A 25,329-nucleotide genomic window follows, 5' to 3' on the forward strand; every position below is an offset into this window, starting at 1 on the left:
GCAGGCTGGAACTTCTGTTCGGGGTAGTGGAAGGGGAAAGAATCACAATTACAAATGCACAGGAAATGTGTAGATTTTATGAAGAAAATAAAGAATTTGCATCATGATGGATTACAAATTACTGTCTTGGAATGTAAATGGGCTAAATTCACCACAAAAAAGAAGGGCAACATTTCATTGGATTAAGAAACAAAACTGTAATATAATTTGTTTACAAGAAGTGCATATTAAACAAAAGGATTATAAATTTTTATGGAATAAACAATTCGGACTAGAATTTTTTCATTGGCTGAACAGAAGAAAAGGGGAGTGATTTTTTATATTAAACAAGAATTGGAGCTAAAATTAGCATTTAAAGATAAAGATGGGAGATTTGTAGCAGTAGAAACAATATTAAATGGAAAGAAAACGTTGTTATTGGGACTGTATGTGCCTAATGGTGCAAAGGATGCTTTTTAAAAAGACATACAACAACTTGATGAACTGACTTATGACCAAGTTTTGATAATGGGAGATTTTAATGGAACAGTTAAGAACTCATTGGACAGATCTGGAGGGGAAAAAAACAACAGTAAAGAAGGAAAACTGCCAAAGTCTTTTTTTGAATTGGTTAAACAAGAAAATCTAGAAGATATATGGAGGAAATTTAACCCTGAAGTTCGGGACTATACTTTTTTTTAGCAAGACATAAAACTTTTTCTAGAATTGTCATGTTGTGGGGAACTAAAGATTTAGGCCTTATAACAAGGAAAATAGAGATTTTACCTAAAATTGGGGCTGACCATAACCCAATAATGTAGATTACAAAATTGTCCAAGAAGTTGAGAAGATGGAGATTGAATGAAGATTTGCTACAGAATAAAGAAATAGTGACATACCTAGAAAATGAAACTAAAGCTTTTTTCCAAATGAATGATAAAGGATATAGACTTTCAGATGGTCTGGGGTGCTTATAAAGCAGTAATGAGAGGAATGTTGATTACTTTGAATAATGAGGACAAGAGAGTAAAAGAGAAACAGTTGTTGGATATTCAAAATGAAATAAAGAAAAAAGAAGGGGAGCTGAGAAAAAGGCCAGGGAAAAAGAAAATTATAAGGGAAATCACAATATTACAAACTCAAATGAGACATTTGTTAAATAAAGAAGTGGAATGGAGTTTGCAAAGATTGCAGCAGAAAACCTTTGAAGGAGCAAATAAACCAGGAAAGTATTTGGCTTGACAACTGAAAAAGAAGAGGGAAAATAAAATTATTAATAAAATTGTGTTAGATGGAAGAGAAGTGCTTACCCAAGAGGGAATAAAAAGAGAATTTTTAAAGTATTATGCCAAATTATTTAAAGGTGTTAAAATAAAGAATGAGAAGATTGATAAATATCTACAAAAGATAAAAATAGAGCCCTTAACTGAATATATGCGAAAAGTTTTGAATGATCCAATTGAAAAAATAGAAATTGAAGCAGCAATTAACGCAATGAAAAATGGAAAAGCACTGGACCAGATGGATATACAGCTATATATTTTAAAACTTTTAAAGATGAGTTAATACCAAAATTGCAGAAGTTGATGAATACGATAACAATAAAAGGGAAAATACCAAATACATGGAAGGAAGCTGTTATTTCGTTGATACCTAAGGAAGATAGAGATGTCACAAATGTAAAAAATTATAGACCAATTTCGCTATTAAATAATGATTACAAAATATATACAAGAATCTTGGCAGAACAGCTTAAACAGTATTTGATAAATTTTATAAAGAAAGATCAAGCAGGGTTTCTTCCCAAGAGGAAAATAAGAGACAATATTAGAACTGTTGTAAATATTGTGGATGGCAGTCAAGGCCGCAAAGAAGACATACTTTGCGGCCAAGATTGCGTCTGCAAATTCGCGCCCGGCACAATTATTTAGAACAATTCGGACTTTAACTACATTGCCGCAAGGCAAGCCAAACGTTAAGGAATTGGAGATAGGCTGTGAGGCTTTTGCGAAATTTTTTGCAGACAAAGTCCAGTCGCTCCGCCGCGACTGCCCCGCCATATTGGATACAGTAAGTGGACTCGAGGCTCCGTGCCTGCCTTCTGGTTTGATCCTAGATCGCTTCGACCCCCTCAGCTTGGAGGAAGTCGACAGAATCCTCTCTGCTGCACGCCCAACAACCTGCGACCTGGACCCCTGCCCCTCCTGGTTAATTAAAGCTTGCCAGGAGGAGCTACGATGTCCTATACGGGACATCATAAATAGATCAGAGGGTCTTTTTCCAACTCCTCTGAAAGAGGCAGTGGTCCGCCCTCTCTTGAAAAAAACTACATTAGATCCGGCCGAATTGGCGCATTACCGGCCGGTCTCAAATTTGCCCTTTTTGGGCAAAGTAATAGAGAGGGCTGTGGCGTTGCAGCTACAGAGTTTTCTGGATGACGCTTCCACCTTAGATCCTTTTCAGTCCAGCTTTCGTCCGGGCCATGGGACAGAGACGGTGCTGGTCGCCCTCATGGATGATCTCCGGCGACATCTGGATTGAGGTGGTGTGGCGGTATTGCTGTTGCTAGACCTATCGGCGGCGTTCGATATGGTCGATCACCGGCTGCTGACCCGCCGCCTCGCCGACACAGGGATTCAGGGGTTAGCCTTGCAGTGGCTTTCCTCTTTCCTTGAAGGTCGGGGACAAAGGGTGGCAATTGGGGGAGAGCTGTCTCAGAGGCACCCACTTAAATGTGGGGTGCCTCAGGGGGCGGTCCTCTCTCCAATGCTATTTAACATCTTTATGCGCCCCCTTGCCCAGATCGCCCGGGGACATGGGCTGGGATGCCATCAGTATGCTGATGACACCCAGCTCTACCTACTGATGGGAGGCCGGGCCGCTGATGCCCCTATAGATCTGGACCGGGCACTGCAAGCCGTCGCTGATTGGATCAAGCTGAGCGGGCTGAAATTGAATCCAGCGAAGACAGAGGTCCTTTGCCTAGGTCGCAGTGCCCCGGAAGGAGGGATTCCCCTCCCAGCTTTTGACGGGACGCCATTGGCACCAGTGCGTGAAGTCAGGAGCTTGGGAGTGCTATTGGAGTCCTCCTTGACAATGGAGGCCCAGATAGCGGCCACTGCCAAATCCGCCTTTTTTCATCTTAGACGGGCAAGGCAGTTGGCCCCCTTCCTGGAGCGAGGTGACCTGGCAACAGTGATCCATGCAACGGTCACCTCAAGATTAGACTACTGTAATGCCCTCTACATGGGGCTGCCCTTGTACCGAACGCGGAAACTACAGCTGGTGCAGAACACAGCAGCCAGGCTGCTAGTGGGACTACCCCGGTGGGAACACGTGTGGCCTAGGCTGTGGGAACTGCACTGGCTGCCAATTGTGTACCGGGTTCGTTACAAGGTGCTGGTTATCACCTATAAAGCCCTATATGGCCAAGGACCTGCCTACCTTAGGGACCGCCTCTCTCCATATGTTCCCCAGAGGGCACTGCGTTCCAGTTCACAAAATCTTTTGGAAATCCCTGGGCCTAAGGAGGCCAAACTTAAAATAACTAGGGAGCTGGCCTTCTCCATAAAAGCGCCCCAATGGTGGAATCAGTTACCGGAGGAGGTGCGGGCCCTGAGGGACCTCAACCAGTTCCGCAGGGCCTGCAAAACCGTCCTCTTCCAAGAAGCCTTCAAGACGTGACCAGACTGAATATTACGCTGCCTGTATAAATAGAGACTGTAGCACCACCATATAGTTTTTAGCTTTTTAACATTAATTTATATTTGTATCTGTATCTGTATCTGTATTTGTATTTATATTTGTATTTATATTGTGTATTGATTTTACCTGTATTGTCATATCATGATACTACATCATGATAGATTGTAAGCTGCCCTGAGCCTGCCCCGGCGGGGAGGGCGGCGTATAAATAAAACTTATTATTATTATTATTATTATTATGAAAGACATCCAGAAAAAGATGTAGCATTATTCTTTGCAGATGCAGAGAAAGCATTTGACAATTTAAATTGGGACTTTATGTTTGCAGTAATGGAAAAAATGGAGCTGGGAGAAAGCTTTATAAGAATGATAAAAGCAATATATTCTGAACAAAGTGCAAGGGTATGTATAAATGCAGATCTTACAGAAGATATGAAGATTAGCAAAGGTACTAGACAAGGTTGTCCACTTTCACCATTGTTGTTTATAATGACTCTTGAAATATTATTGATGCAGATCCAAGAAGAAAAAGATATAGAAGGATTAAGAATAAAAGCATTTACTTATAAATACAGAGCTTTTGCGGATGATATAATGTTTATAAATGAAAACCCCATACAAGTTACTCCTTTGGTGTTAGCTAAAATACAAGAATATGGGGAGTTGGCGGGACTTTGTATTAATAGAGAAAAATCAAAAATTCTGTGTAAAAATATGCAAATAAACAAGCAACAAGAACTTCAGAGACTAACGGGTTGTGAAGTCACCTCCAAGGTAAAATATCTGGGGTGGAGATAACAATGAAGAATATTGATCTGTTTAAAAATAATTATGAGAAGTTATGGCGTAAAATGGATGAAGACATGCTAAAATAGAACAAGCTTAATTTGTCATTGTTGGGTAGAATAGCTGCAATTAAAATGAATATTCTACCAAGAATAATGTATTTGTTTCAAACTATTCCTATTGTGAAGGATACTAAACAATTTGATAAATGGAGAAGAAAAATTTCAGAATTTGTGTGGGCTGGGAAGAAACCAAGAAATAAAATGAAAATTTTGACAGATGCAAAAGAGAGAGGTGGATTTCAATTACCGAATTTAAAATTATATCAGGAAGCAGTTTGTTTGGTGTGGATAAAAGAATGGATAACGCTGTTAAACAAAAAGCTCTTAGTGCTGGAAGGTAACGGAAATAAATTTGGCTGGCACGCGTATTTGTATTATGGAAAAAAGAAGATGGACGGTTTTTTCTCTCACCATTATATAAGAAACAATTTGCTGAATACGTGGATGAAATATAAGAAGTATGGAGATGAGAGAAGACCGTTATGGATAGTACCAGCTGAAGTAATAAAAATAACAGCCGAGATAGGTGAAGAAAAGTGGTTGTCATATAGTCAATGACTAAAAATACAAAGTGGCAAAATAGTACTGAAAACTGCTGAAGAGTTGAATAATAAATATGATTGGTTTCAAATGCAACAAATAAAGAGCTTGGTGGAGAATGATATTAAAACTGAAGGAATAAGGAAAGAGCAAACAGAAATGGAAAAAGTTCTGCTTGGAGACAATGATAAATTAATGTAAAAAGTATATAAATTACTTTTACAATGGTCTACAGAAGATGAAGTAGTGAAATCTCAAATGATCAAATGGGCAATTAATGTAAATAAAGAAATACAGATGGAAACTTGGGAATATTTGTGGAAGAACTCTATGAAACTGTCAACATGTCAGAATATTAAAGAAAACTGTTTTAAGATGATGTATAGATGGTATATAACTCCTAAAAAAATGACAAAGATGAATAACAAAATGCCAGACAGATGTTGGAAATGTAAAAAACATGAAGGTTCTTTCTACCATATGTGGTGGACTTGTGAAAGAGCTAAAAAGTTTTGGCAGATGATTCAGCAAGAGATTTCTAAAATCTTGGGATATGAATTTAACAAAGTTGCAGAGGCTTTTCTGTTAGGATTACAAATGGAAAAATTTCCAAAAGAAGACAGAACTTTAATCTGGTACTTGCTCTCAGCTGCTAGGACATTGTATGCGCAGTTGTGGAAGCAAGAAAAAATACCAGAGAAATGGGATTGGATTGTTAAAGTTATGACATGGAGTGAAATGGATAAATTAACGAGAACTTTAAGAGACTATGATTTAGAAGTATTTAAGATGGAGTGGAAGTTCAGAAGATATGTAGAAAAAGAATGGAAAGTAAAAGGACATTGGACAATCTTTGATAATGATTAAGTATAAGTGGGGGAAGATACGAACTTTGGTTCTTATTAATTAGGGGTACCTTTTATAATGATGTTTTGAATTTAGTACACCGGCGGGGGTCAAGTAATAGGGGCAGGGGTAGGTAGAAAGTAGTATATGGGGGGGGGGGAGTAATTAATGATATAAGAAATTGAATATTTTGCCATATATTACTAATAAAATTGTTTTCATAAAAAAAACCCCTGGCAGTACAATTATATGTATGTTTACTCGGGAGTAAGCATGTTCACTCGTAAGATGGAACTTTTATGTAACTATGCATAAGAAAGGGCTGGATGACAAAACACAGATCCATCCTTTAGCCACGCCAGGCTCCATTAACAATTAAATTAAGGCACACATTGTTTCAAAATGCGGACCCACCTGTGTCAAATTCTGTTTATTTAAACCTGGTAAAAGTAATCTAATCAAACTAAGGAAACCCTGATTAGTGCCCGCGTCGGTTTTTGCGAAGATAAGGTGAGGTTCACACCATGTCTTTGAGAGATTTATCTAAACATCCACAAACCCAGCAGCCCGGTTTTACAGCTCGTTCCTTAAACCTACATACGCGTATGCAGATCAGGACAGAGTTGTTGGTTTAACATTGTAGCCTGGATAATTCCCACGACACAGAAAAGGACCTCAGATTAGAAACGCTCAGCTCTTTTCGTTGCTCCCTCTGCTGTCCAAATTTGAGACATAGATTCGGTGTCACTCTTGGTAAATTGTGCACGTGGTCGAGTGTAAACTAAATGGATAAATGTTATTCTCCCACTGTTATCTCGCCAGATGAGATGTAGGCTTGCAAAGGTTAATAAATCCCACCCACCCACCCCAAAACAGTAACGAGAGTGAAATGGTTCACTGGGCTATTCTGGTTCTGATACTGTCCAGAACCAACATGGGCCTTGAAAGGGACCAAAGCTCCGTATTCCTCCAGAAGTCAAGCAAATGAAGGTTATCTGTATAAAAGCAACTAAGAGGGACTAACCCTGTCTTTCTGCAACTAAACGTTTATTTTAAAACGGTTTACTTAATATTAGTTCTAATGAGATCAGTAGTCCGAATCCAATCTAAGCGCTTCTATTGCGACATCCAACGCTGCTATTGCTTTGCGACAAGCGCGCATGCGTCCGAAGCAGCACTCGCCCCAAAGAGGGCACTAAAGAACTACATACAGTTTTACGTAACACTAGGGTGTAATCCTGAAGTTGACCAAGTAAGTGCGCATGCGTCCCCCGCCGCTTTGCTCTAAATGGCTTCGGCTTCCGCGCGTGCGTAGTCAGGAAGGGTTTGTGACTAGGCGGGGAAAAATACGCCTGCGCACGGGAGGGCTTTGCCTGTTGGGAGGGGGTCGGTGAGAGAAGGTTACGCAGCGCAAGCGCAGCATGGCGGCCGAGTATGTGTGTATGTGAGAGTCTGACGGGTTCAAAATGGCGGCGGCTGCTTCTATGTGAGGGGAAGAGTCGGGGGGGGGTGGCGGGGAGGGAACGAGCAGTAGCGGCGGGCGGGCGCCTGCGGGGCAGGGGTCTAAGCGGCGCGGTACTGGGTCCCCGTCCTGGACATTGAGAATCGATGTGAGGGAGCTTGCTGGCCCAGTGTAGGGAGAGCCTCTGCTCGTGTCCCGGGGGGTGTTAGAACTGGAGGCGTCAAGGCTCCGGCTGGGATGCGAGTTCGGGGTGTATGTGGTGCAGCTCAGAGCGGGGCAAGCGCTTGTGAGCTCGGGTGAAGGGCGGGGGTGGGGAGCGGTGGCGGTAGTTGGTGGCATTTGAGGTGAGCCAAGTGGGCTAAGGTAAAGATCTGAGGGGTGTGTGCTAGGAAGGCAACTTGAGGTACTGCGAGGACTGAATGTGCTGGTTCGGCTGGTCTAAAGTGAAGTGAGGGTTCTGGAGTTACTAAGCCAGAACGGAAGCCGTTTATTTATTTATTTTAAAACCCTGGTTGGTGGAGAGTTTCTGTAAGGGCAGTGAGAGTTACGTTCCCCCTTCGAGGAGTTGTTGTGCTGAGTTTACCTTTTTGGAGGCTAGGGTGAAGTAAAGAGAACGGCAGTCATTTCCAGGTCACCCTCTTTCCCTTAATGCCCTTCTTAGTAGAACTGAAACACTGTTAAGGGCTCAACTGACAACCTTTTCCCCTTCCCCGATGGGATTGGGTTTTTTGTTACTTTGCTGCCTCTTTTGGATGCTAAAGCCTTCAGGCCGAAGACAAACACATTTGGGAATTAATTTGTTTTCCAACTCTCTTTTTGTCCTTAGAAAAGGGCGGAGGAAAGCCAGAGACCTGGTAAGACTTGATTTTATGTTCTGTCCCTTTGTAAAATAATGTATTTCATCTTGTTGTCTATTGACAGTCTCGGAGTTTTGTTGTGTTTATGTAACTACAAACTGATAATTCTCCCACTCAAAGTATAGAAAGTTTTTGCTGGTTCTGCTTCATGTCTCTCCTGTTGGCATGGAGTCAGCCTTGCATGTAGTAGTCTGAGTTTCTTTACCTTCCTGTCCTTTAAGACTTATTGGGATTATTTGGAAAAAGAAAGATGGTCAGGAGATGTGGAAGTAGGAGTTTGAATTTCCTTCGCTCCATGCAATCCCTTCTTATTGCTGTGTACTTGAAGTATAGAGACAAGCATAGAACTTTTAGATTGTTCCAATTTAGCTTTCAAGACTACAACAGTCTACTGTGAAGTCTGTCTTGTACTCACTTGTTGTTTAGCACAAACAAGCTCTATACCAGGATGTCTGACTGACTGTTTCCTTGACTTAATCCTATAGCATGCAGACTACTTGCATACTTCAGCTATGGTATCTTAAAACACTACTTATAATTTGTACATCCTGCATTTGAAGTTGGTATCACATTGAGATCCCACTTGGTACTCCTTGAGAGATGAAGTCCACCACTACAGTAACTTATACATGTCCATCTAGGGTCTTTGTCCATCATCTTAGTGCCTTCTCCATTATCAGGCCCTTAAAGTGTTATATTTCCAATTGCCCAGTTGTTCTGTGCACCCCTTTTACTCTCTGTTTTAACTTCCGCAGTCCTTACCATACTATACTCTAAAACTGGCATGCATCAGATGCCCTTACAGTGATAATACATTCTGGTAACAGAGGTGTAGATGAACAGTTCTTTGTCTTGCAGTCATATTGGGCCGATACTAGCCTTTTAGTATTTATAATTTTGTTGTAAGTATTAATTCATTTTGGTCAAAATGGGCTTAGAAAGTAAGATAGGTCTGTAGAAGGCATAATCACGGTCTGTCAACTTTTAAGGAACTTCTGGCTTTTGTGATTCATGATGGGTCAGAAAAAATGAGGTTTATTGGCTTCTAATGGGCTGCCATGATGGCAGACTGCACTGGCTGTGGTAGTTCAGTAGTTAAATGGGCTTGGGATAATGTATGCCATGAAATGTTCTGCAGTCTTTAAGCACTATGTAGGCTTCGGCCACTGCTTTGAAGGCGTAGATGTTCCTTAAAAGTGTATAAATGAACAAATGATCACATAATTTGTCTTATCCAAACAGAACCAAACTGCTGTATAAAATGTTTGAAGTGCTACTTTGTTATGTGACTACAGCATGTTAAACTATGAGCTGTGAGCCTTTCTGTTTGGCCACAGGTATCAATCATGGCATTTATAATTGTTTTGCAGTGCTTCCTGGGAAAATGCCAGCAGATATTTGTTTACAAAGATGAGCATATTTTCAACTTCTCAGCTCATTTCAAACTGTACAATATGTAGAATATTCTGCATTAAAGTTTAACATATGTATTTATATGTGGGCAGTAGGTGAATTCTATAAATATTATTCTGTGTTTAAGCATGAATATTTTGGGCTTGATTCAGTTTTGGAAGGGTCAAGCTGTGACTTATACTGTATAACTTATTGAGCTCCTTTTATTTGGAAAGCATTAATAAAGGCTTCAAAATCCATATATACACACACATATAATGGCCACTGTGTGACACAGAGTGTTGGACTGGATGGGCCATTGGCCTCATCCAACATGGCTTCTCTTAAGTTCTTATATTAGTGGTAATGGTTTAATCAAGCTTCTAAAATTGAATTTTCATATTGTTTTATTTCATAGTCTGTTAAATTATCATTATTCTCTTATTGGCATTTCATACTGCTGTTGGTAAAAGCAAAGAAATAATATCAGGTAGGTATCGAGAGCAGAAGCAAAGGCGAAAGCATTAGCTTTTTATAAATGTGAATCCCTTTGAGGACCTTACAGTGAAAAAAATGGGATAACATTTTAAATAGAAATTGAAGTTTTTTAATGTGCTCTGTTCTGATTTTTGAGGAGGAGGAAGACGACAACAGTTCTGATATCTCCTTCTCACTCTCGTCAGAAGAGTCTGAGATGGAGCCTGAGGAAGAGCGGATCCGTTATAGCAAAAGACTGGTCAGTATGCAATCTTACTTCTCATAGACATTTTATATTAACTTCAAATACTCTTTAAAAACAATGTTGCAATATGTCTTCTTGGTGATTATTAATGGGTCTCTTTCGAGTTTTGTAATCTTTAGTCTCTAGTGGCTATAGCTGATCATTTAACATAACTTACACGCTGCTTTCCATTGTAAAGAACTGAAAGTGGTGCTGAATATAGACAACATGAAGCTAGTGTTGGTTGGTAAATCTGAGGAGAAGAGAAGGGCAGAATAGGTGGTGATCAGCTGCCTGTGTGTATCTGGAAAGCTAGATTGTGATAATGACTAGAGTGCTTTTATTATTTATATTTGTTAAGAAGGCTGTGACCATTCTTCTCAACCATGGAGTCATTCATGACCATAACTTAAATGTAATGTGCTTTGTAATGTAATGTGCTTTATAAGGCTGCCTTTAAGAACTGTGCTCAGTTCTCAGTGGTGTACCATGCATCAGCTTTTCATGCTGGAAATGAGCTGTAAAGCATACTTAGAGTGCTCTAGTATTTGTACCAGTTCTCTGTTACCTGCATAGGTAATTCAGGTTGTTGTTGGTGTAGTATCAACCCATACATACATTTCATCACTTTCATTAAATCAGAGATGCACAGAAACAAACTTGATAGCTGACACATAGCCACATAAATACTCTTCTCTCAGGGAGTCACCACAATCCAAACAAAAACAATTTTCCTACCAGCTGGAAGATACTTTGGGATTGCTTTTAATATCTAGAGTGTGATAGGTAACAATTCTGATACTGTGTTTGAACAGGAATGTTATTTGGGGAGGTGATAGGACTGACATTTTAACATTATATGTTCAGTGTTGTTGGGTTGGAGATCAAATAAAAGCAGCTTGGATCATGAAAAGGTCACTTTTTGGTGAGAGCCCAGCGCTGCTGAAGCACTGAAAAAAGATTAATTCAAAGAAGCAGCTCAGTTTATATAATTATCGTGGTGTTTTGTGAGAAAATAAGCTCAAGTCAAACTTGATCACCTCAGAGGTTTGTTCACAATTCAAAATGAGCAATATTGCAAGTTTTTCATCTGTGCAGTGACAGCGTTCAGTATGTCCACTAACCAGGTACTTTTTGATTATGCTTGTTAATTACTATGCCCCAGGTCATCATGGGATGTCTTTTAAAAACTGTATATTCTATTAGTTGTATATACTACTTTCGAACCTCTGCAGTTTACATCATTCTTTCTCTTCCTTCTTCACTTTGAACAGCCAGGATCATTTCTGTTTTTTTGCTTCTGTATTTTTCAGAAGTGCACACATTTCTGGCTGAGAGGACTTTGGCCCTTTCATTTCAAATTCCAAGGCTAGGAGCAGGGCTCCTCCAAATTAATATCTTTAGCTAGTGATATCCATGAGCTTTAGTATATTAGCTTGAGGGATTGTAGTGTTTAACTCTAGGAACCCAAACTTAAATTGAACAAGACTTTCTTAGCCACCTTCAGGCAATAACCAAAAAAAGAAGAAAGATTAGGGTTTTGGCTGACAAGTGATTAGTAATCAAGGGACAATATGTTTTTAAGGTCCCCCCCTTCCTTTTGGGCAGAATAATTTTTTGGGGAACAGTGTCATGAGACATGTATCATGAAACAGTGCAAGCAAGCAAGCATATGATAAAATGGAATGTATTTCGGGGGCAGATGATTGCAGTTTGTAAGCAAATTGTGGCTCAAAGTACTTAAGCGTTCTTAACTGATCATGATTTGCTAATGTCTGATTTTCTTTAGAACTGATTGCACTTGAGGGAATTTGAGAAGTAATGTATAGTTGTCATAAACATAGGAATTGATGAATGAAATGGTGTTAGTTGGCAAATAGTTATTAATTTCTCCAGATAACATTCATTAGTTTTCCTTAGCACTAAGCCATGCTTAAATTGTCTGAATTTTCCTAGAAGATTGGGTGAGTACTTAAAATTCTTGTCCACTAATACTTCAGAAGCAAGTAGAAATCCAACTATTGTTGCTGATCTTTTGGGGTTAATTTCCTCTTAAATGGGGAACCTATATTGGAGTGATAATTCTTAGAATTATGTCAATCACCACTGTACCTCATACATAACAATTTGGAATAATCACATAACTTTAAGAACACAAGTAGAACTCTCATTTGAAGATCAGTTCTGTTCAGTAGCTTTCAAAGAAGTAAATAGTTAGAAAGAATGTATGTGTTAAATGCTGTAGTAGCGTCTAACTGACTATGTGAATTAATAACTTTTGAACCATCCTATCATTAACCGCCTTGCTTGGGTCTTGGAAACTTCTTTTGAGACAATCTATCTCATGTTAGATCTTCCTCTTTTCCTGCTTCCTTCTAGTTTTCCTAGCGTTATTGTCTTTTTGTGTGACTCTTGTTTTCTCATGAGGGGACAAAGTACAATAGCTAGTGTTGCCAACCTCCAGGTGGTGGCTGCAGATTCCCACTATTACAGCTGTTCTCTTGGCAACTTTGGAAGATAGGTTCTATAGCATTATACCTCATTGAAGTCTATTCCCAAACCCTAACTTCCTTAGGTTCCACCCCCAAAAACTCTAGGTATTCCCAGCCTGGAGCTGGTAACCCTGTGTCCTTGGTTTAAATACTGAGCACTGGCAAAGTGTAGAATTTGTCCATTTTCACACATAATATGTTAAATTAATATACTGGGAAAATAAATCAAATTATCATCTGCTAGCTTTTGCTTGAAAAATCCTGTCTCATTTTTTCTTACATAATACAGAGATGAGTGCTGAGTTATACGTGTCCTATTGGCAGCTACAAATCATTAGCCTAATCAAATTTTAAAATTTTTAGGAGCATTGTCTATTTAGTTGTTATATAGTTGTGATCTTGAAGGAAGTAGTATTAGTGATTAGTGTTGGTTCTCATCTTTAAGGCCCTATACAGCCAGGGGTCTGCATATCTTTGGGACTGCCTCTCCCCACAAGGGGCCCCCTGGGTTCTAAGATCTGCTTCGCAACATCTTCTTTTGGTCCCTGGTCCTAAGGACGCCCAGCTGGCTTCAGCGAGGGCTAGGGCCTTCTTGGTCTGAGCCCCTACCTGGTGGAATGAACTCCGGCTGGAGATCAGGGGCCTGAGGGACTTATCAAAGTATTGCAGGGCCTGTAAGACGGAACTCTTCCACCAGGCTCTTAACTGATCTGGCGGGTGTTCTCGTTACCAGCTACCTCCCCAAAAATGTTTTATCATTACTGTGACTGTGCTATGTTACTAGCAGGGCTGGCTCGCCCACTATGTAAACTAGGCAATTGCCTAGGGTGCCGGCAGGGTGGGGGCACCAAATTCAACCTCCCCGCCCCTACCCCTAGGTAAATGCCTATTTGTCTCTCCAGCCTCTGGGTCCTCCTACCTCCCTTCCTCTGTATTTTAATGGCTGGAACTCATGGTAAAGCGCCGTTCCCAGGGCTCTTGAAAGGCCTCCCCCCCCCAGTCAGCTGATTGGTGGGTAAAGCTGGCAGCTCCTATGCCTCCCCTCTGGTGCACTCATGACCAGCGTAGGGGCAGAAGCGACAGGAAGGACGAGTATCATCCTTCCCGCCACTGCTGTTTCCACGCTGATCGTGAGTGCACCGGAGGGGCAGCATAGGAATTGCCAGCTTCCAATGCAATTTTACCCGCCGATCAGCGGAGGGGGGGAGGCCTTTAAAGATCCCCGGAAACACGGTGCTTTACCGCCAGTTCCAGCCATTAAAATACAGAGGGAGCGAGGAGGAGGTGCTGCAGAGGGGGCGGGGGGCGCCACAGGGGGGGCGCCAGGCAGCAAGGCTGCCTGGTCCGCTATGCGCCATAGGGCTGGCCCTAGTTGCTAGACATTGGCCTATGTGATGTTGTGTAGATATGCCTTCTTGTGCCTGTTAGTTGATACGTTGCAGATTTTTATGTTGTATGCTTTTATGATGTTTTATATTTTAATTTGTAAGTATGTTAAACTTTGTTGTAAGCCGTCCTGAGCCCACTTGTGGGAAAGGACAGGATATAAATTGTTTTATATTATTCTGCTTTTAATTTTATGTTTTAAATTGACATCTTATTATGATGTTATCTGCCCCGAGCCCATTCCTGGGAAAGGGTGGAATACAAATTGACTAAAGATAAAAAAATAAGGTGAGTGAGCAGCAGTGTAGCAAATGAAATTCAGTGTAGGTAAGTGTAAAGTGATGTCCACTGGCACAAAACTATCCTAGCTTTAAGTATATGCTGATGGGGTCTCAACTTGCTGAAACTGAAAGACACCTTGGGGTCAAAGTAAATAGCTAAATGAAAATGTTGAGTCAATGTGCAGCATTCCTCATACTCAGGTTATCATAAGTTGCTAAATACTTAGGTAATTAGGCAGTTGAGTACACAACACCATTTATCTGTCCCTGGGCTGAAGGAAGTCAGGCTGGCTTCAATTAGAACCAGGGCTTTTTCAGCTCTGGCTCCTATGCTATGGAATAATAATAATAATAATTTTTTATTTCTATCCCGCCCTCCCCACCGGAGCAGGCTCAGGGCGGCTCACAACATAAAACACACATTACATCAGTTATAATTATAAAACACGGTTAAAACAATTACAAAGTATTAAAATTCACATAACAGTATGGCGTTATAAACAAGTTTCAATAAATTTCAGAAGTAAAAACATTTCAAGAATAAAAGCATTTCTAGCAGCATATCTAGTTTTGTCACAAGTTTTTTCACTAATTTTTTCGCTAGTTGAAGGCCATCTTGAAAAGGTGGGTCTTACAGGCCCTACGGAATCCCTCTAAACATCGTATGGCCCTCACCTCCTCAGGGAGTTGGTTCCACAGTGTTGAGCTGTCAGAGGAGACCAGGGCCTTGTGGGACTTGCTTCAATTCCACAGGGCCTATAAGACTGAGCTCTTCTGGATGGCCTTCCGCTAATATCTCGATGCCCTTGGCAAGAGTGATTGGTCTCCCTGTGGGTCCTTTGCAATAAGAACATTTTGAGATCAGCAGGCCACATGGCCACTATAATTATTGTTGACTATAGTTTGCTGTATATGACTCCTGTTTTATAGTATGGTATATGATTTTATTGATATGTAACTATTTTATTGTATTTATTGTAGCGGTTTTAATATTGTTGGAAGACGCGTCAAGCTGTTTCAGGAGAAGCAGGATATAAATGTGCAGAAATAAAATTAATTAATTAATCCCCCCAACCATTTTTCTTTTTACTGATGCCTAACTTTCCTCTGCAGCTTGTGCTACCTAGTAACAAGGACCTTGTGCCATTGGTGAGAGGTTGTTTTCTTTTAAGTCACAAAATATAATATTTTTCTACATACAGTATGTCACAGAAGTGAGTACACCTCCTCACATTTTATAAATATTTAAGTATGTCTTTTCATGTGACAACACTGAAGAAATGACACTTGGCTACAATGTAAAGTAGTGAGTCTACAACTTGTATAACAGTGTAAACGTGCTGTCCCTTCAAAATTACACAACACACAGCCATTAATGTCTAAACTGCTGGCAACAAAAGTGAGTACACCCCTAAGTGATGTCCAAATGGGGCCCAAGTAGCCGTTTTCCCTCCCTGATGTCATGTGACTCGTTAGTGGTACAAGGTATCAGGTGTGAAGGGGAAACAGGTTATCGCTCTCACTCCCTCATACTGGTCACTGGAAGTTCCACATGGAACCTCAGGGCGATGAACTCTCTGAGGATCTGAAAAAAAAAATTGTTGCTCTACGTAAAGATGGCCTAGGCCCTAGGCTGTAAGAAGATTGCCAAGACCCTGAAACTGAGCTGCAGCATGATGACCAAGACCATACAGCGGTTTAATAGGACAGGTTCCACTCAGAACAGGCCTCGCTATGGTCGATCAAAGAAGTTGAGTGCCCATGCTCAGCATGATACCCAGAGGTTGGCTTTGGGAAATAGACGTATGAGTGCTGCCAGCATTGCTACAGAGGTTGAAGGGGTGGGAGGTCAGCCTGTCAGTGCTCAGACCATACGCCACACACTGCATCAAATTGTTCTGCAGGGTGGTCGTCCCAGAAGGAAAGCTCTTCTAAAGATGATGCACAAGAAAGTCCACAAATGGTTTGCTGCAGACAAACAGACTAAGGACATGGATTTCTGGAACCATGTCCTGTGGTCCAATGAAACCAAGATAAACTTACTTGGTTCAGATGGTATCAAGCATGTGTGGCGGCAACCAGGTGCATGGTTATAGGATGGGGGAGACTTGTCTTAGCAGTAGTATGTGTGAAAAGGATCTAGAGATCTTAGTGGATAATATGCTGAACATGAATCAACAGTGTGATGTGGTGGCTAAAAAGGGAAATGCAATTTTAGGCTGTATCAACAGAAGTGTCGTGTCCAGATCACGTAATGTGATGCTATCGCTTTACTCTCCTCTGGTAAGACCTCACCTGGAGTATTGTGTTCAGTTTTGGGCACCACATTTTAAGAAGGATATAGACAAGCTAGAACGGGTCCAGAAGAGGGCGATGAAGATGGTGAGGGGTCTGGAGTCCAAGTCCTATGAGGAAAGGTTGAAGGAGCTGGGGATGTTTAGCCTGGAGAGGAGGTGGCTGAGAGGTGATATGATCACCATCTTCAACTACTTGAAGGGCTGTCATATAGAGGATGGTGTGGAATTGTTTTCTGTGGCCCCGGAAGATAGGATCAGATCCAGTGGGTTGAAATTAAATCAAAAGAGTTTCCAGCTCAACATGAGGAAGAACTTCCTGACTGTTAGAGCGATTCCTCAGTGGAACAGGCTTCCTCGGGAGGTGGTGGGCTCTCCTTCCTTGGAGGTTTTTAAACAGAGACTAGATGGCCATCTGACAGCAATGAAGATCCTTTGAATTTTGGGGGAGGTGTTTGTGAGTTTCCTGCATTGTGCAGAGGGTTGGACTAGATGACCCTAGAGGTCCCTTCCAACTCTATGATTCTATGAGTACAAAGACGTGTGTCTTGCCTACAGTCAAGTATGGTGGTGGGAATGTCATAGTCTGGGGCTGCATGAGTGCTGCCGGCACTGGGGAGCTACAGTTCATTGAGGGAATCATGAATGCCAACATGTATTGTGACATACTGAAGCAGAGCATGATCCCCTCCCTTCGGAGACTGGGCCGCAAGGCAGTATTCCAACATGATAACAACCCCAAACACCAGCTACGTGACATTGTCATGGAGGAGTGGAAGAGGACTCCAGTGGCAACCTGCGAAGCTCTGGTGAACTCTATGCCCAAGAGGGTTAAGGCAGTGTTGGAAAATAATGGTGGCCGCACAAAATATTGACACTTTGGGCCCCATTTGGACATTATCACTTAGGGGTGTGCTCACTTTTGTTGCCAGCAGTTTAGACATTAATGACTGTGTGTTGTGTAATTTTGAGGGGACAGCACATTTACACTGTTACAGAAGCTGTAGACTCAGTACTTTACATTGTAGCTAAGTGTCATTTCTTCAGTGTTGTCACATGAAAAGATATACTTAAATGTTTACAAAATGGGAGGGGGTGTACTCACTTCTGCGACATACTGTACCTACAGAGAAATATTAAGCTTTTACCCTGAGTATGCCTTGTTTATGAGTGGTTTCCTTTTGCTGCCTATTGAGCAGTCAGCCAGCTATTACATTTGCTATTATGATTTATGATTTGTGGCCCTTCAAATAATGTGGAAGTAAAGATACAACCCAAAATTGAATGTTCCAAAACATAATTGATCTTTGGGCAGATTATGTGAAATGGGTTAAGTAGAACAGGGACTGGATGGCGATACTCTTAAAATAGCCTGAAACAAAAGCCCAAAGCAAAGTTTTACTTATTAGTAAACTTTATAAATGTAATGATTGCCAAATGACTGTGACTTATTCTGTAACAATGAGGAGTAAACTTTGCTGAAGTAGTAATCAGTTTTCCCTTACATCCTGTTACAAGTGACAAAATCCAGCTCAACATGTTTTCATTGTAGGATATTTTCTTCAAATAGAATAATCTAGGCTTGAGGTTGATTAAAATGTACTGGGTTGGCATGTGACATCTCTGCTGATGGAAGGGATTCCTCCTTTTTGTGCATACCCATGACTCACTGCTCCCACGTTTCCTTCAGTTTAGTGAGCTACCAATCAACTGGGAAACAGTGGATTGAAACTTTGCAGAAAAACTCAATAGCAGGAAACTTTTCAAGCCATATCACTACAGCTTGTGGATATCATTTTTTTCAATTGCTTGATTTAGGAAGATGAATTTTAATTGATCAATCATTCTACCAGTCAAGAGCTTTAATTTAGTTCCATTTGCACACCCCACCATCAGTTCGGGTTAGCAATACTTGTTAGGGTAATGCTGTTCAGCAGCCTTTAAGAATGAATAAATCCATTAGTTGTTTGCATACTTTTAATAGGCAAGGAGTCTGTATTCTGTTTGGATTTTTGGTAACATGTTTCTTTTACAGTCTTTGTCTGCGTATGCCCAACTGAAATCACAATTGGATCTATATGTACGTAATGGGCTAATTTCATAAATTGTGCCTAAATTGCATTAGTTGTGCTTGGCCCTTTTGATAGACTGAATTTTGTTGGAGCTAATCTTCCCTTGCTTTTGGGGCGAAAGGTACTTGTGAGTGTGGTGTTAAAACAAAACTGGTAAAGAAAAGCAAGTGAACTGAAAATTGAGTCAGTTCTTGTGCACTGTTGCACTTTGGAGTAGGTATGTATATGCCTTGTAAAAGCGCAAATGGTTAGGCACATGTATTATTGGGGAAATCACTTTGGATTGCCTTCTCTTATACATATACTCTACCTGTCTTTTTGGTTTTGCCTCTTCCTACTGAAGTTGACTGTGGAAAGGGGGTGTCCTTCATGATAAGGTTTCAGAGTGTGAGAACATTTATGGTGGTAGCATTTTCTGGACATTCTAGGATACTGGGGATGACTCTTTAAAAAGTCTGCTATTGGTTCTTAGTGCTCTGGTTTGCCCATGTCTTCTCAGTTTTATGGCTAGAAAATACAATAAATAGAAAACATGCAAACCATGGACTATAGGTCCACATGGTCAGTCTTCAGTCAATCCAGTTCATGTGCTTCACGTAGCAGTTTGAAACTTTGGACAGCTGAATTTGAGACCTAGTACCAGTTAGGGATGCATATGAAGCATGGCTGATGTGTGAGTTATGTGTCATCAAGTCACTTCTAACCTATGGCAACCTTATGCCAGAATGCCCTATTATTAACAGCCTTGCTCAGGTCTTGCGATCTGAGGGCTGTGACTTCGTTTACTGAGTCCATCTGTCTCATGTTATGTCTTCCTCTTTTCCTACTGCCTCCTACTTTTCCTTGTCTTCTCATAATGAGACTGAAGTATGATAGCCTCAATTTAGTCATTTTAGCTAGGGAGAGTTCATGCTTGATTTGATCTAGAGCCCACTTATTTGTTGTTTTGGCAGTCTGCAATATCCATAAAACTCTCATCCAGCACCACATTTCAAAGGAATTTGCTTTCTTCATTGTTCAAACCCATACATAGTAATGGGGGAAACTATGGTACGAATTATCTTATTCTTGGTCACTAGCATCATACCCTGATACTTAAGAATCTTTTCTAGCTCCTTGAAAATCTTCACCATCAGCCTTAAAATTGTGTAATTCCGCAGTAGTCGTTACTTCTTCTGTCTTGATGTTCAGCTGTTATCCTGCTTTAGCATTTTTTGCTTTAACCTTTCTGCTTTAACCTTCACCAGTAGTTGTTTCAAGTGTTCACTGTTTTCTGCCAGTAATGTGGTGTGATCTGCATATCTCCAATCGCTTATGTTCCTTCCACCAGTTTTCACTACCACCTTAATCTAAATCTAATCCAGTTTTCTTTATGATATCTTCTGCACATAGATTGAAGAGATGGAGAAAAAAATATTTGTTTGTCTGACACCTTTGCCAATTGGAAACCATTCTGTTTCTCCGTATTCTGTGTTAACAGTAGCCTTTTGTCCAGAGTACAGGTTGTACATCAAAACAGTCAGATGTTGTGGCACACCTGTTTCTTTTAAAACCAGCCATCTTTTCATGATCCACACAGTTAAAAAGATTTGATGTAATCTGTGGGACACAAGCTGATTTTCTTCTGAAATTCTATTGTATGCTCCAGTAACCAATATAAATTTGCAGTATGATCTGTGCTGCTTCTTTTTCTGAATCCAGCTTGAACACCATATATGGTAACAGTCTTGTAAGATTTTGGGCATCACTTTACTCACATGCGAAATTAATGTGATGGTCCGATAGTTGCTGTAGTCTTTGTCATCTCCTTTTTTTTTAAATTGGAATGTAGATCGAGTGTTTGTGGACTATGGGCTGTAGAATTTCTAATGTGGGGTAGATGCTGAAAATCATTAAGATTCTCTTGCATTTCAGCACTTTTTTGCCAAATATCTTATAGACAATACTGTAAATACTTTTCACAACTAGAGTGAATGTATCTTGAGTACAGCCTCAAGCCTGACATGCCCTTTGCTTTGAACCTAGGCACCTCCATTAGAAAGATTCCACTGTCCCAAGTGAGAGCACCTCCCTGTTTAAGAGGAAGCTTAAGTTCTGTTGGTGTAAATGTAGCTTAAGCAAGCTTCTATTTATGTACTGTTTATGTGCTGATCCATTTCATATTCTTCAGCCATCTTTGAATAGTTTGTACTTACTGGCTATGCCAGACTGGTACAATGCCCTGTGTAGTGTTAATATCACTATATATAGTGTTAATATAAAAATTTGGATTGGATTTGTGTAAGTGAAGGAAAAGGTTTATGTCTTCAGACCCTTGCCAGTTTTATAATGATTTACAAGGTTTAATTTCCACTACTACCAGAGTATTGCTGAAAATCAAGAACAGCCATATTTCATTGTTAGAGAATACTGAGAGGTACTGGACAAATCAGATGCTGAATAGCAATTCCTTAGAATTGGTTTTTATACCCCGTCTTTCTCTACTCTAAGGAGTCTTAAAGCAGCTTACAATTGCCTTCGCTTCCTCTTCCCACAGCAGTCACCTTGTGAGATAGGTAGGTCTGAGCGAGTTCTGAGAGATCTGTGATTGGCCCAAGATCCATCAAGCAGGCTTCATGTAGAGGAGTGGGCAATCAAACACAGTTCTCTAGATTTAGAGTCTGCTGCTGTTAACCATTTCACCACACTGGCTCCCCAGAAGTCATGTCAGTTCTTGTAACATGATACTTCAGTCTTGCTATCTCTTAATCCATGAAGTAATTGAAGTATTAAAAGCTATTATTGCCTGCTGTCCTGAATTTGGGGAGGTGGGTCATAGTTACTGATACTGTCTCACCAGCAGCAGCCCTTGCTTTTGATTTCAGTTAATCAGAACATGGCTGCTCTGGTCTAATTATTTTCAAACTGGATCATTGCAAGTCACCTCAAATAAAGAAACAAATGTAAACCTATGTGAGCTTAACAGTATATAAAAATAAATAAATAATTGTGTTAAGTTTGAACTTAAATTAAAACTAAAATTGTTTTATCATAATTGCAATAGCTGTAATTGTATAGACTGTTGGGAATTCGTTAAAATTAAGGCTAGATGCCACAAATAACTTACAGAGTTAAATGCTTTGTAACTCAGTCCTGCCTGCAGGCTCTGTCTTCTGATCTGAAAACATCACTAGTATCTTATATTTTGGGGTATGTTTCTGGTTATGATTAGTCAGTAATGGGAGAGGTTGTGTTCTAAGTCCGAGTATTTGTGCTAAAAGTTGGTTTGAAGCTAAATATGAAAATTCTCCAAAAACTTTTAAGCCACAGAGAAATAAACATGGCTTTTTACTGGGGCCAGTGGATTGAATTATTTTACTGCTTTAACAACATAAGCTGCATCATAATTCAATTAACAAAATTGTATTATTTGTTTATTTAAAAGTGTTTATACTTCCAAGTTTCATATTTTTTACAAGCAGAATTCCCTTAGCCTCTTGCAGCTGCCCCTTTCTCTACTGTCACTGGACAACTGTTTTTAATATCAATTGGGAATAATGGGAACTGGCTGAATGCCCATTGGATATAATGGGACCAGGAATTCCAATTGACTTGCATGGACTCCATTGCACTGAAAGTTGCAATGAAAATCTCAGATGGATTTTGAGCAACCTGCCCTAGGCCTTGAATGACAGCCTCCACAGTGGATTTACGCTCTCTGGGCCCAAATAGACTGCTGTGTAGAATGGAATTCCCTAGGATGGAATGACGGTCCCTGGGTGGTAGCATAAGTATTCTAGGTCTGGAATGACAGCCCTCAGAGTAGAATATCAGTCCCTGGACCCAAATAAACTGCACTGGGACTGGAATCAGAGTTCCCAGAGTGGAATGATGACACCTGGAATTGGAATGACTATCCTCAGAGTAGAAGGATGGTCCCTGAGATTATCAGAAGTGTTCTGGGACTTGAATGACAGAACACATCTGCTATTCCCAGGGGCTATCATTCCCAGGGTCTTAGAGCAGGTCTCTAAATCCTTTCCCCCTGTTATTTGCAGCTTTTTGTGTGCTGCAATGTTCCCTCTAAGCTGTGGAGTCTTGTGAGCAGAAATTCTACTTTGTGAGCTACTGGCATTAAAGTTGTGAGCTACTGCATAAATTAGTTTGCTCTGGGGCCATTTTTTGTGAGCTAAGACAAAAATGTGTGAACTGGAGGCTAAAAAACTGAGCTAGCTCACACTAACTTAGCTTAGAGGGAACACTGGCTGTAATGTATTTCAGTGGAGCCCATGTAAGTCAGTTGGCATTCCTCACTTGTATTGTATGTATCCAGTGGGCCTTCAGGCTTCTCCCATTGTTCCCAATGAGCATTCTTTGCAATGGGCATTCTTGTAATTTGTTTTAGTACATTCTATCCCAAGATCTGTTAACCCATCCGTTGAAGAATAAAAAGGCTAGGAAAGAAAGTTGTACCTCTCTGCCATTTGCTTTCAAAGATGCTTCTCCTCTGCAAGGATCTGATTAGAAAGGAGAAAGGCCATTACTTAAACCAGCAAAATCAAGGAGAAACAGGAGTACATACTGTAGCCAGCTATGAGCCATTGAATTTGAAAACAACATGGATTTCTTTGGGGTGGGTAGTTTCATTTCACTCAGAGTATCAAATTCCTAATACCATTCTAGGAAAATGCAGCAATGGCCTAAAACAGAAATTTTGGTGCAAACCTTCAGTGAGTATTTCATTATGCACACCCCTGCTGTTACATTTGCAGGAGCAACAAGAAATACAGGGAGGATTGTCACCATGTAGAAGCAGCCCTCAATTCCCCCCCCCCTTTTTCCAGGATTTCCCCTCCCCCGAACTATTGTTGAACCCTCAGGCCTTCCATCACTGTTTGGAGCTGATAGCTGTTAAAAAGGTCTAAGTAGAAGAGACCCTAAAATTATTGTCTTGTATTTATTTTATTTAATTCATTTTATGGTCTGTCCAGGAAAGAGTCACTGAAGTGGCTAGTAACAATCATAAGATAATTAACCAATAGTAAATCATTAGAACAACCCAAGATTATCCCCAATGGAATAGATCACAAAAACAACAGAGGTTAGCACAGAAACAAACAAACAAAAATAACATCAAACCTAAGGATGATCAAAATCAACATAAAACCAATAGGAGCACTTTGTAAAAATTGCAAAATAACATACAGCTGATAACTCATATTAAGATATGAAAATAGCTGAAACATGGATAAATCCATTGTTCGCTATAGTCTGTTCTTATTCTGGTGACTGTTTTAATATTGTAGTGGAAGAATTTCCAAGACAAAACGTCTACAAAAACTTGGTCAACTTTGCCTGGTCTACAAAATATTTGGGTATCTTGTTGGTTGAGTCATGATGCAGTGGTGCCCTATAACATCTTATTTTATCAATGAAATGCAGCTGTTTATAAGCCATATGTGAGCCTGCTTCAGCGGGAGGGCAGGATATAAATTGAGTACACTTAACCTTTCTTTAAGCTGTCAATTCTGGGGACTGTTGAGAATAGTTCTAAAGGCAGATTTTCTTGCTTCATACTTACGGGATATGACACTGATATTTTTACCCATTACCTTGCTATGACCTCAGAATAGTGGGCATTGACAGATAAACTGTCTTAGTTGTATTTGGGAAGGATAGTTTCCTGGATGTCATTATTCTCGTCTGCTATAATGCAATGCTGCCTGTGCTGTCTTTTATTTCATGCTTGAGCATTCCCACCCCCATTTTTTAATACAATACTTTGTCCTTTTAAAGTTTTTCATCCTAAGGCTCTTCTTATGATAGAAAGCTCACATATACTCCTTGGGGTTGTAGTTGTTTATTGATAAAGACAGTTCTATTAAGCATGTTAACACTGTGAATAGCATACAGTTCACTTTCGTTGCGATTCTCTGTGCTAACAATTTAAGAGCCCTGCTGGATAAGACCAATGGCCCATCGTCCTTTTTCACCCAGTGACCAACAAGTTGGGTGAAGAGCCGGTAAACAGGGCATAGAGGCTGAGGCCTTCTTGTTATGCTTCTTGCTCAGATTGGGTTTCAAAGATTTACTTGTTTCTGAATATGGAGATTCTCTTCCTTTTACTCACCACGTCTAGTAGCAATTGATGGACCTATCCTGGAATCTATTACGGTGTTATGTTGAGAATAAATGAGTTTTGTTCAAACTTTTGGTGCTCCTTAGCACTGATTTTTTCCTTTAATTTTTAATTGTGGTAATTTACCAGTGTTGTAAATACTAGGATAGATCCAAGGGGGCAGCCGTGTTGGTCTGAAGCAGTTGAACAAAGCAGGAGTCAGTTGCACCTTTAAGACCAACCAAGTTTTATTGAGAACGTAAGCTTTCGTGTGCTCTCTAAGCACACTTCATCAGACAAGGGAATCAGGTATTGTCTGATGAAGTGTGCTTAGAGCGCACACGAAAGCTTATGTTC

The 25,329-nt window shown here is 40.4% G+C and overlaps 1 protein-coding gene across 2 annotated transcripts in view; it reads left to right on the top strand.

Annotated features, from left to right (window-relative positions):
* Nucleotides 1-7,332: 7,332 nt before the first annotated feature.
* Nucleotides 7,333-25,329, top strand: part of KDM2A (lysine demethylase 2A) — a 71,966-nt gene continuing 53,969 nt past the window's right edge. Inside the window, exons 1-3 of one of the 2 annotated variants that reach the window (XM_060262877.1) lie at nt 7,333-7,404; nt 8,207-8,234; nt 10,267-10,365. In XM_060262877.1, coding sequence (XP_060118860.1) covers nt 7,385-7,404; nt 8,207-8,234; nt 10,267-10,365 — 147 coding nt within the window. In that variant the 5' untranslated portion in view covers nt 7,333-7,384. Of the gene's footprint in view, nt 7,405-8,206; nt 8,235-10,263; nt 10,366-25,329 lie in introns of both variants that reach the window. The other variant, XM_060262876.1, reaches the window with a different exon arrangement.

Source organism: Heteronotia binoei, chromosome 21, assembly GCF_032191835.1.
Source record: "Heteronotia binoei isolate CCM8104 ecotype False Entrance Well chromosome 21, APGP_CSIRO_Hbin_v1, whole genome shotgun sequence".
Lineage (NCBI taxonomy): Eukaryota > Metazoa > Chordata > Lepidosauria > Squamata > Gekkonidae > Heteronotia > Heteronotia binoei.